This window comes from Varanus komodoensis, unplaced genomic scaffold, assembly GCF_004798865.1.
Source record: "Varanus komodoensis strain SLA01 unplaced genomic scaffold, ASM479886v1 scaffold8, whole genome shotgun sequence".
NCBI lineage: Eukaryota > Metazoa > Chordata > Lepidosauria > Squamata > Varanidae > Varanus > Varanus komodoensis.
Window position 1 is genome coordinate 1,021,879 of NW_025336481.1, and position 12,119 is coordinate 1,033,997.

The following is a 12,119-nucleotide window of genomic DNA, read 5'->3' on the forward strand; positions in this document are numbered from 1 at the left end:
GGGGGGGGGGGGGGGGGCAGGGGCTTGGCATTTAGAGTTCCAGCTCTGTCCTGGGCAGTTAGAACACTGTAATTAACTTTTTATCAGATGAGTATGTAAGTATGAAGATATTAATAATTTTAGGTGCCTTCATTCTGCTCTGACAAGGTATGGATCAGAGGTATGTGTTTTGTTGTATCCTTCAAGATTACAAAATAGAGAGTTGAGCAGGACTCTTCACTTAAATCACATTAAATGTTGACTACTTGAATTAATTTCTCAAATATGACAATTCAAATTTCCTAATAAATATCTCAAATCAAATACTCCATGCTACTGGAAAAATCAAAAATGCTTATACAGCAAATAATGTTAATAAATAAAGATGCTAAGTCAAACAAACAAGCTAAACCAAATCTTAAATTCAAAGCAACAGAAAGTTTTTGGATCCAAATTTTTTCAGAAAATCACCATCAGTGACTCAGTGCCACGGGGCACAGTGAAAATGCAAGTCTCAACCCTGGGCAGTAGAGGAAACAAGCAGCAGCAGCAGAAGTCACTTAAATCATATAATGCCCTTCAGTCATTTGACATTTTAAACTGAATTTTATGGTTATAAATTGTTTTTCCTTTAGCTTAGAAATTCTGACCAGGTCTACATGAGCAAAACATATTCATTACAATAAACAAATAAATAAGCAAATGAATAAATGGCTGTTATAGGGTTATTTAAGGGCTGTTTCCCCCTTAAGCCAAATCCCCTGGGCTCAGACAACATGGCCAACTGTACCTGATCATGCACACCAACCCAATATTGGGCTGCCTTACAAAGGCCTTTTCCCTTAAAAAGCAGGACACACCTATATTGATTCTGAGTCTACCTATAAAGCTTTTCCTGAGAGATGCAATGTTATGATGCAACCCCTGGTATTTCTCAGCATCTGCTTTAAGGATACTGAAGCAGGTCAATGTTAAGGGAGGAGGCCATAGTTATATTCCGACCCAATTATGTGTGTTTCTAAGAAAAATACCTTGGCGTATTGCCCAAGCATAGATGAATTATTTAGAAGTTCTGCAACTAAAGACATTGTCTACCATGCTATATTGTGAGAGCCTAAAAAACTTATTTCAGCACCCCAACTTTCTGAATATTGACTGCACAAATAGGGTTCAGATCCACTCAATGAAAGGACAACTTGGAAACATTTGTGCTGCATGTATATGTGCGTGAAAGTGTTGCGTGAATGGAGCTGGTTCAAAGCGGTGTCCGGCCCCCTCAACAGGACTTCTTTGCCAGAAAGGAATGCAGGTCACCAGTGGATCTGGCGGTATGCAAAGAAAGAAAATGATCAAACCTAATCACATACTGCAGTTAGGAAACTGCCTACACTTCCCAGGAAAAATAAAAGTGGGGTGCGACGGGGTTCAGTCCTGGGCCCAGCGCTCTTCAACATCTTTATTGATGATTTAGATTAGGAAGTACAAGGAAAGCTAATCAAATCTGCAGATGATACAACACTGGGTGACACAGCTAACACCCTAGAAGACAGAATGAAGATCCAGGGCGACCTTAATAAACTGGAACACTGGGCTGAAAGCAACAGGAGGAGATTCCATAAAGGACAAGTGCCAAGTGCCTAGGAAGAAAAAACCAAATGCATTGATACAAGATGTGGAATAAGTGGCTCAACAGAACTGAAAAAGTTATTGGAGTAATGGTGGACAACAGGCTAAATGTGAGACGACAATGCAATGTAGCCACCAAAAGGGCAAATGCTATTTTGGGATGCATTCAAAGAAGTATTCCTTCCAAATCGCGAGAAGTAGTGGTTCCTCTATACTCCTCACTAGTCAGACCTCACCTGGAATGCTGTGTCCAGTTCTGGACACCAAGGTTGTTGTTGTTGTTGTTGTTGTTATTATTATAACATTTCTATGCCACCCCTTGCCGAAACCTCGGGGCGGCTTACAACATGATAAAATACATTGAAATACAATAGTACATAATAAATTACCATTAAATATAAAAATACAAAAAATACATTGATTTACAAATATAAAATTAAAATTATCAGTATAAAATAAAAATATCGGAGGAGAAAGAGAAGGAAGAAGAAGTTGCCATGGCCTGATCATATGTTTTAACAATTGAAATGATGTTTCAATAAAAAGGTTATTTTTTATTTAAACCTGGCGCCGAAAAACCAGTAACGACGGTGCCAGGCGGACCTCTTTGGGGAGTGAATTCCATAGGTTGGGCGCCACCGCAGAGAAAGCCCTCCTCCGGGTATTTACTCTCCTAATTTCTTTCATGGAGGGTTCCCGGAGAAGGGACTCTCCTGCAGATCTCAAAGGGCGGTCGGGCATATACGGACGTAAGCGCTCGTTCAGGTAGCCAGGACCCAAGCCGTTTAGGGCTTTGTAGGTCATAATCAACACCTTGAATTGGGCCCGGGCTTCAATGGGAAGCCAGTGAAGCTGACGGAGGACTGGAGTCATGTGAGCATAACGCCCCATCCCCGTCAGCAACCTGGCAGCTCTATTTTGCACCAATTGAAGGTTTAAGAAAGATGCAGGAAAATGAGAAAGGGTCCAGAGGAGGGCAGCAAAAATGATCAAGGGCTTGGAAACACTGCCCTGAGAGGAGAGACTGAGAGAACTGGGCATGTTCAGCCTTGAGAAGAGGAGACTGAGGGGAGACATGATGTCCCTCTATAAGTACCTCAAAGGCCTTCCTCACAAAGAGGAAGGTCAAGATCTCTTTTTGCTGGTGCCAGAGTGCAGGACACGGAATAATCACTTAAAGCTATGACAACCCAGATTCAGGCTAGATATCAGAAAAAGCTTTCTCAGTCAGAGCAATACAACAGTGCAACCAGTTGCCCAGAGAGGTGGGGGGCTCTCCCACACTAGAAGCATTCAAGAAGAAACTGGGCAGCCACCTGAGTGGGAGGGCGCGACTTGGTGCCCTGCAACAGCAGGGAGGTGGACCTGATGGCCTTCATGGCCCCTTCCAACTCTATGAAATTATATTCACCGTGAGAAGCAATCCTGAGAAAGTGATTTGCCAGTGCTGCAAATTTAGTTTGGCAGTGCAAAGCACGCAGCTAGCTGTTATGGAAGCTCCCAGGAAGCCTAAAGAAGTGATTTCTAAAAAGCGGTTAAAGTACACAGAAATTCTACTTCTGTGAAAAGACAGTGGCTAACACAGTCAAGTCCAAGGCCCTTTTCAGAAACAGTCAGTCATCCTTTCTAGAGAAAGGCAGCAAGATTGTGATGCAAAGGCTGAGCTGTGAAGCAAGCTACAGTTTACTGCCTGTGACACAGTAACTGAAGAGACATCCGACATAAATCACTCCTAGACTATTAACTCAGAGAGAAATTTAGTTGGATCCACACATCTACAGATAAGATGAATTGGTTCTTTAAATGCTGCATGTGAGTTTAAGCAGAAGTTTGAAGACGTGCTCCAGCAAACCCTCAGGAAAATATCACTATTTTTACCAACAGGAAATGTGTAGTAGCTAGCTTCATATGATAATGGTTCCTATTTTCAACAATACTGCATGCGCTGCCCCCCATACCTGCGCATGTGTAAGCTCTGCAGGCCGGATGCAGCCAGCTGTGGTAAAAAGCACAAGCAGCCACGTGACTCTCATTGATACCTCACTGAAAATGAAGGTTCAATGTGGCTTAGCGGTTTGCTCCCTACACTTCCCTCCTGAAAGAGCAGAACACCAGAAGAAAAAAGGACAGCTTCAAGCAACCCGGAAGCCATTCTAAACAAAGTACACAAAAATGAGTATTCTATGGGATTTCTTTCCCTGCTATCACATGCCACATAGGAATCAACAAAGAATAATGCCTGCACTAACTCTCCTATGAGGGCACACCCCACCTTCACAAATGCCTTTCTGAAGCAGCTCGCTGGTCAAGGCACAGGACAAATAATCAGCACAGAGCAAAGAATCAGCACAGGTAGTGCCTGAAAGCAATCCAGTATATGAAGACCCAGACACCCTTGAATCCTGGACTGCAGCTCCTGCAGGTAGTGCTTGACCAAGATTAGCAGTTTTGACCTTGGCATGGGCTGAGTGAGGATCTCTGCAAACTGTGCGTAGGTCAACCCTTCCTTCGAACCAGCATGGCCAGAATACAACAGCTGGAGGATGCAAAACCTATCACTGAAAAAGTTAGCATTTCAAAACTGTAATGAAGAATGCATAAAGCTTAGTCTCCAATAAAACTCTGATTGGAATGAATTTAGTCAGTTTAAGAAGCAACTCATAAACCGGGTGCAAGGACAAGAAAGCCTCTAAGCAGATTATCCAACCTGAGGTTGAGCCAGCAAGAAACCAGAAATAGACAAGATACTCTGTGCATACAAGAAAGCCTCAAATCAAGAGGCAGTCAAGGTAAAACTGATCTCATAAATGAGTCTCAATCCAAGTCTTGCCCGAGAAGAGAGCTGCTGCGCCATTAAGAGTTCAACAAAAGCTGGACAAAATGAGCACAGGGGTTGGCACCGTATAGATACATTAATTAAATCTGAGTATTTTTCAAGAGGCCAGGCTGAAGGAGACCATATTCCCTGCAACCTTCCCCTGTCCTCTTGACATCACTTTACAACACTAGGTGCTCAGGTTAATTGGTGACAAATTATGGTGAATGTCTAAACAAAATATTTGGCTGACAATTATTAGCATCCCTGCCTAAAATATAGGTGGAAGCATCATAATGAAGCTCTCTTTGTTATTTATTTCTTCCCCCTTAATTCGAGTCACACAGGTGTGTGAATGCTAGCAGACTCACAGACATTATAAATGTGCAAATGCCCACGTGAATTCCATTGTCTCACTTGATGTGCCTACAGAAAAACCTTTGCAAGAAAAGGGAAGATTCTGAAAAATAAATAAGAACACACAAGACTCTTCTTCACTTAAGGCTCTGGGACTGGAATTCTGGGGGATGTGTTAGGCTTTTCTGGAGCAGCATTGTTTTCATAACTGAAGTAAATAAATACTGAAGGCATTATTATAGCAAAAGCAACACTTTGCCTTTTTGCTAAAATAATCCTTAATTTCAGAACCAATGTATATAGTTCCACGTTAAGTTTATTTAAAATTGGTAAGATGCTGATCACATTAAGCTGTCTGATTTGGGACTGGTCAAATGGTACCAGACATGTACCCCATGAACTAATTAACACTCCCTTGTGGGGTGGTGAAAAAAGGGGTACAACCCAATGTAGCCTGGAACGAGATTGAACCATTCTGGAATTATACACACTGCCAGAGGTTGCTTACTTCATTAACTTACTGTATAACTATAGGCTCTGAAAAGGAATGGGGAACTGCCATCCCCTAAACTTCCCAGCAGCTTCACAAGAAATTGGCAGTTCTGGAGATATGTTTGCAGGGGATCAAGACAACAAAGCCTTTTGCACTTATTATTATTATTATTATTATTATTATTATTATTATTATTATAACATTTCTATGCACTTAACTGTTTTTTGATGTGGGTTTTTCTACTATCCGGTACAGAAAGGTAAAGTCAGAAACTCCATCCACTCGTATTATCAGAAGGCTGACAAAACTTATATATTTATTTAAAGCTTTTCTATACTGTCCTCTTACCAAGAGTCTCAGAACGGTCTTACAATAAAAGAAAGCATAGCATCATTTTCTATAAAGTCCCAATTAAAACGACAATTTCAACCTTAAAATGTTGGGAAAATAAAAAGGTTTTGGTCTGGCACTGGAAAGAATAAAGTGTTGGCACCAGGCAAACCTTTCTGGGGAGCATCTTTCATAACCAAGCACCACCACAGAGAAGGCCCTTCTCTGGGTAGCCACTCTCCTAATGTACTTCAAAGAGGGCTCCCAAAGAAGGACCCCTAACCTAAACCTTAGCTTGACAAATCTTAGCTTTGCTTAGTTATCACACATGGATAATTTTAAAATATGTTGAATGCTTTAAATGTCAGCATTACCTTTTCTGCTGTGGTGCGAGTGTTGGACTGGGGAGCTGGGAGATCCAGCATCTAGTCCTGCCTCAGCCCTGAAGCTAAATGGGTCTGTTTGGCCAGTTATGGACTCGCAATCTCGCAGGGTTGAAATGGAATTGTGAGGAGAAAATGGAGCTATGTAAACTGCGTTGAGTTCCTCACAAGAAGAAACAAGGTGAGATACAGACATAACGTAATAATAAACCACAATGCTCAGGATGTATTATGAATCCCAAAACATTCCTTTCAAAAACAGTTTTAACATGTTTCTGAAACAAGCTAAGCAAACTCCACAGAGAAGGCTCTTAATTACTGTAGGGGAGAAATCTAAATCCACCACAGCAACAGGAAACTGATCTGCATCACTTGTTGCTAGCTGGAATTAAGCGCTGCTGTCCTTGATGATAGGCTTCCAATACTGGGGATGTTAACCATTTTTGCAAGGAAAGTATACTAAGGTGTGAAGCTGTGGCAAGTGCAGAGTGGATAAAAATCAATGATTTTTCTTAAAAAAAATGGAAAAATATGTTTTTATTTAAATCAGATTTGTAAAAATAAAATGCTTTTTGAAGACAAATCTATCTAAAGATACTTCCCTATTAAAGATACATTATAGTCCAAAGGTTATTCATGAAATATGGGTCACTTTTTAATGATGTAGCATGAGGCTATATATTCATGCAGTGTTTAAATTTTTTGGTAAATGAATTCCATTAATCCAGTCACAATGTCATGCTCTTCCAGAGGTTTCTGTAAGATTATTGGGCATTTTTTCTGTCTAGAAGATATTATCACAGATGCTTGATTTTACAATTCTCAAAACTGTGAATCTGTGCCTGCAAAAATCACATACCTCTTCTTCACAGCCAAAATGTTATAAAATATACATACAGGGCAGAGAAAAAGTCCCAAATCCCATTGTTCCTTTGCAAATCTAACCCCAACCCCAACCCCATACCTCTTAAGAGCTATGTTTCAAAAAATTCAATGACTAGAAGATGACTATTGGGAGTGGAATAAATCTGCACAAGAAGCTAAGTGTGAGGAGGGAGGCACAAGCAGTAAAAATGAAAGTGAAACCTTTTGAGCTGAATACTCCACAAGTCTTTAGATCTTTTATTGTATAGCCTTATCATATTATTCTTTCCCTGTAGAAGAAAACCTGTAATAGCAGCAGTCTGTAAAAGAGATGCGGTTTGGGAATATTTTAATGAAGTTTCTCTGCCCACAGGAAAGGCAGGCTTGCATGCAGATTATGTAGAAAACCATGATTTAAATCGAGTCTTACTGATCAGTGAGTTAAATCATGATTTAACCCATGCCAAGTCTCAATGAGGCAAGACCAGAGACAAGGCAGGTATGTAGGACCGCTCGTGATCCGTTATCTTTGCACCCCAACCTTCAAGGCATATTGTGGCCCTCCAGATGTTTGCAATCCTTGCCAGTGCAGCCAGAGGTGAGGGTTGGTAGAAGATGCAGTCCCACACGGAGAGCCACATACTGCCCCTAAGAGTGAGGTCCATGCTCATCTTCTCAGGAGGAAGCCTTACTGTGTTCAGTGCGACTTGCTCTCAGGTGTGTAGTGTAGATCACTGCAAACTCAATCTTCAAAGCAACCCTGCAAGACAGATCTGGATGCGCAATCATGCGGCATCCACTGCGATGCGCAGATAATTTGGGAACTGGATGCGAGTCTCTGCAGCTGAGCTCCAATACACTGAACTCTCCTACTTAGTACTAGTTAAGATGAACTCACAAACAGCTGGATAGTATAACCCTTTCTGCCTCCCATTCAGTATCTTTAAATTCAGGTAAATATAATTATCAGTTAAGTAGGATTCAATATTTCTTCTCCACTCTATAGTGGGCTAAGGAATTGTGGTTGCCCTCTCCCCCCAAGTCCTCTGCACATGAAGCTACTTTGGTGAGAAGGAGCATTTTACCTCTTCTTTCACTAGGCTTTTGAGAACACCAAAAACGACACAACAGCCTGTTGCCGCTTTCAGCAGCCCCACTGCCTGTAAGAGACAGCCATTTTGAGCCAGCACATGAGAAAATCAAACCACTTCTTTCTGCAGTTTGGAGTGACAAAAACATTCTCTACTTCATCACCCAACTTCTTCAAAAGGACTCGGAAGGAGTGCAATCATTTATCCTCAACACAAAATGAGAGAAAACCACTTGAGTTCTCTGTGACACACACACAATTAATCAGAGAAAATGTTTTTCACCTCACACTGGATATCTAGTCTGGCACAGTAATTAGTGTTGAACTGGGACTGGAGGGAGCCGGGTTCTAGTCCCCCTTCAGTCATGGGGAACACAGTGTGACTTTGGACCAGCTACCTCATGTGGTCATTTTCAACCCTCATACTGCAGGAGGATCAAGTCAGCCGCCTTGGGATCTTAGAAAAAAGAGGTGGAACAGAAATATAATAAATATATACAAGCATCAAACAGCAGTCTCTATAATTCTGTATGGTTCCCAGGGGCAAACTGGTGCTATTAGGGAGTCCTGCAAGCAACAGGGTATAAATACCCTTACCCTAACCAGGGTGCAGGCCCATACTACTCAGCCAGCAATCAAGAGCTATGCAAGTACAGAGTTCAGAAATGAAACCACTAGCAAAGAACAAAAAGTTTAATCCTCGGTTAAGCATTATAGAAAAGGCAAATCATCCAGTTAACATCTCTATATAATATGCTCAGCTTTACAGATTTCCTTCTTAAGTGGAAGTGGAACATCACTTCCTGAAAGCAGTTTCTGAAAGTAGTAATAAAAGCACACAGCTGCACAATCTGCCGTCCGCAAAAAGCTTAGCAAGCTATTCTCACTGTCGGTCTCCATTTTCACTTTGCAGGGGTGGTTTTATCAGAATTCTATGTGAGCCGTCCTGAGGCTTTCGTGACAGGATGGCATATAAATACTTTAAATAAATAAATAAAATTCTGAGGAAATGTACCAATAGAGGAGGAATTTATCCCCTGAATACATCCCACCATGCAGCAATTCTCCATATTCTCCCTCAGACCTCCCTCAGACCTTTGGTAACTGGGAATGTGGCGACGGAGAGGGCTTTGCTGTTTTAAAGTACCACAGAGCACCGCCTTATACAAAGTCAGACCAGGAGTCCACCGAGCTCAGCCCTGTGGATATTGCCTGGCTCCAGCTCTCTGGGGCTTCAGGCAGGATGCTTTCCTAGCTCAACCTGGAGGAAAGGCAGGGACTGTGCCAGGACCTTCTGCAGGCAAAGAACATGCTCTACTGCTAAGTGACATTCCCGCCCCATAGCACCCCATAGCACATGACCCAGAAAAGCAAGAGATGCCTCCCTTGAAGCATTCACAAGCCATGGAGATGTTTTTTACGACTATTAAGTAAACTCATGAAATAAGCATCTTTGGAATACAAGTCGGTCACAGGAATCTGCACATTCAGATTCTTCCAGTGCAATCCTATGCGTGCTTACTTAGAAGTAAGTTTATGCTCAATGGGGCTATACCCAGTTAATTGGTCACAGGATTGTTCCAGAGGTGAAACGTGACTCACTTGTCTACTCCTAATGACACCTTATAATTAATTCCTTAAGCCTGACAAAACAAGCCAGACATTCTGTCCACACCTTAGAGGGAAAGATATTTTAGAATAGATACTAAGAAATCATCAACGCCCACTAACTCTTGGCAGCCTTTTCAGGGTGAACACCCTCTTATCACCATAAATGGAAATGCACATTTGCACATGTGAACTTGCCTCCAAAAGTGTGCACTCGTCGCTCTCTCAAGCAGAAGAGGAAAATCAATCTCTGTGTTTTCCTCACGCGTGTCTAGTACTATGGACAAGGGTATGGAGCTGAGGAAGACTATCTCCTTCTGAAAAGCAACATTTTCTGCACCTAGGAATACCCTGTGAAAAACCTATTCCTGAACAAAAGAGGATAAAAGGCTTCCTCCATATTTGAAAGAAACCTTTTCCTTATAAACAGCAGACAGTAAATATCATCTTGCAATCATAACATTTCAATAAATGCCTTAAAGAAAAGGAACCAGAGAAAATGCTAAGTTATTTCTTCTTGGAGAATTGCCTCTTGAAATGCAAATATGCTGCGAGGCTTTAGGAAGAAGCCTTTCCATCACTTGAATCCAACTCCTGGCTCCTACTCAGACACAGCATCCTACTGCTTAAACACAGGGCAGTAAGGCACTTTGTAGGAATGACTCAGTGCCGCTGTAGCCCATTCTCTTTGTCTCTCTCTCATCCCACCCCACCTGTGAAAATGAGTCCAAATCTTCTTCACTACAGCCAGTGGAGAGGGGGGCTAATAATGGGAAAATATTCTGAGCAGGCAACAGTTTCTGTGTGATACCTTGTTGCCTCAGAAACAGAGCCACTGCTGAGAATCTATGTGAGAATGACAACTGGGCAGTTTTAACATATGGAAACAGAGATGCATCCTGGTCAGCCTGAAGATGCAGTCATATGTGACCCACTTTGATGAGCTCTTCCAGCTAAAAAAGACACATTAACCAGTTGTAAGAAATGCCTCTGTCCTACCTCCACCCTGCCATTTTTTGTCTGCAAATTGCTCCTATCAGGGAAGAATGTGCTTGCTCTACATATTGTGGAAAAGGGGCATTGCAATTTGCTGTTCCCCAAAACGACATGTCTCTGATCTTCATATCCTAGATGAGCCAAACGACCACAGCAGTGTTGTTTTAAATGGCTATTCTTTCTACTGTTCCTATCACATAAGTGACCTGATAATGTGGGACATAGCATCCGCCTCCGGAAACACCAGACATTATACAATTGTGCCCTGTTCACCAAACTGATACGGGGTGGCCCCATGTGTGAGGATTTCCAAGAACTTGCCACCATGCCCATCTGAAAGATAATAGACCCAGAAGCAACTACCTGTCCTGCAGCCTGCCGGCTATCATTTACAGAACCCCCCTCTGGTTCTGGTGGATTTCTACATCACTCACTCCAAGACCTATGAAATGGATGAATTCCTTTCACTCTGAGTGAGGATTCAACAGACAGATCTCCAGTCTAATAAGGAGTTTCTCCAGACACAAATGGAATTCCAGGCCAACGTCTCATCATTTCCTGACAGCCTCTTCCCTTCCTAAAACAAGGTTCTTCTTGAAGCTGATGCAACCAAGGAGCTCAAATACCTCAAATCAGGAAACCTGGTTTGACTCTCACCTGTGCAATGGATTTATAAGGTAGTCTTAGGCAAGCGATTCTTCTCTTAGCATCAATTACTCTTATCTAGAATATTAGGCCAAAAATTAAACTTACCATCCATTGTTGCAAGATTTTAACTAAGTGAGGCAAAGAAAACACTCGGAGCACTTGCAAGTGCTATGCAAGCACTACGTGGAGAACGAAACAGTTATTTGCTATGGGTCTGTGGAAGAATACCGTTAGCCTGGCTCTCATAGGAATCTGAGGACACCTAGCTACTTGGTTCCCAGACTCCAAGAGCTATGCTGACCGAAGCACCAGATGTTCGCTGCAGGGCCAGATCAGTGATGCTGACTGAATTCCTAAAAGCTTAGCACAGATTTTTCAATGTTTACCTCCACCCCACAGCAAACCTCATCCTCTAGGTCATGCCCTTTCCATGGTAGTCCTTCTATGCCGCGCCTTGGTGACAACAGGCAGGGTGGCTGCACAATTCCAGCCCCCCATTCTACGGGGAAGGCACTCGGGGGTATGCCTTCACATTAACCAACAAAACAGAACGAGAAACACCCGCACGTTGCAGCAGCTTCGCTCCTCCACTATCAGAGACAAGGGGGGAAGGAAAGCGACACTCGCCCGCTCCCTCATTGCAAAAGGGGCAGTTCGGCGCCCTCGTGACATGCCCCTCCTTGCCCCCATCGGCGCCCTCAGGGATGAGAGAGCCCCCACGTCGCTGGCCACGCGGGGGGGAGCGTGAAGCCGCCCTGCCCCCCGCCGCCCCCTCGCTCACCAGGCGGGCGGCCTCGGCCCACGTGCGCTCCTTCTTCCTCCTCTGCTTCATCTCCTTCATCTTCGGCCGGGCGGGCGGGCGGCGAGGAGCCGAGAGAAGGGAGGCCAGGCCAGGCCAAGCGCGGCGGCGGCGGCGGCGGCGGCGCGGGC

General features: G+C 43.2%; 1 protein-coding gene across 2 annotated transcripts in view; it reads right to left on the minus strand.

Moving 5' to 3' along the window:
* The window catches only part of ASXL1 (ASXL transcriptional regulator 1), a 34,080-nt gene extending 22,031 nt beyond the window's left edge, over positions 1-12,049 (minus strand). For both annotated transcript variants that reach the window (XM_044454903.1, XM_044454902.1), the window contains exon 1: positions 11,971-12,049. In XM_044454903.1, the coding sequence (XP_044310838.1) occupies positions 11,971-12,030 (60 nt within the window). In that variant the 5' untranslated portion in view covers positions 12,031-12,049. The remainder of the gene's footprint in view (positions 1-11,970) is intronic.
* Positions 12,050-12,119: the final 70 nt, after the last annotated feature.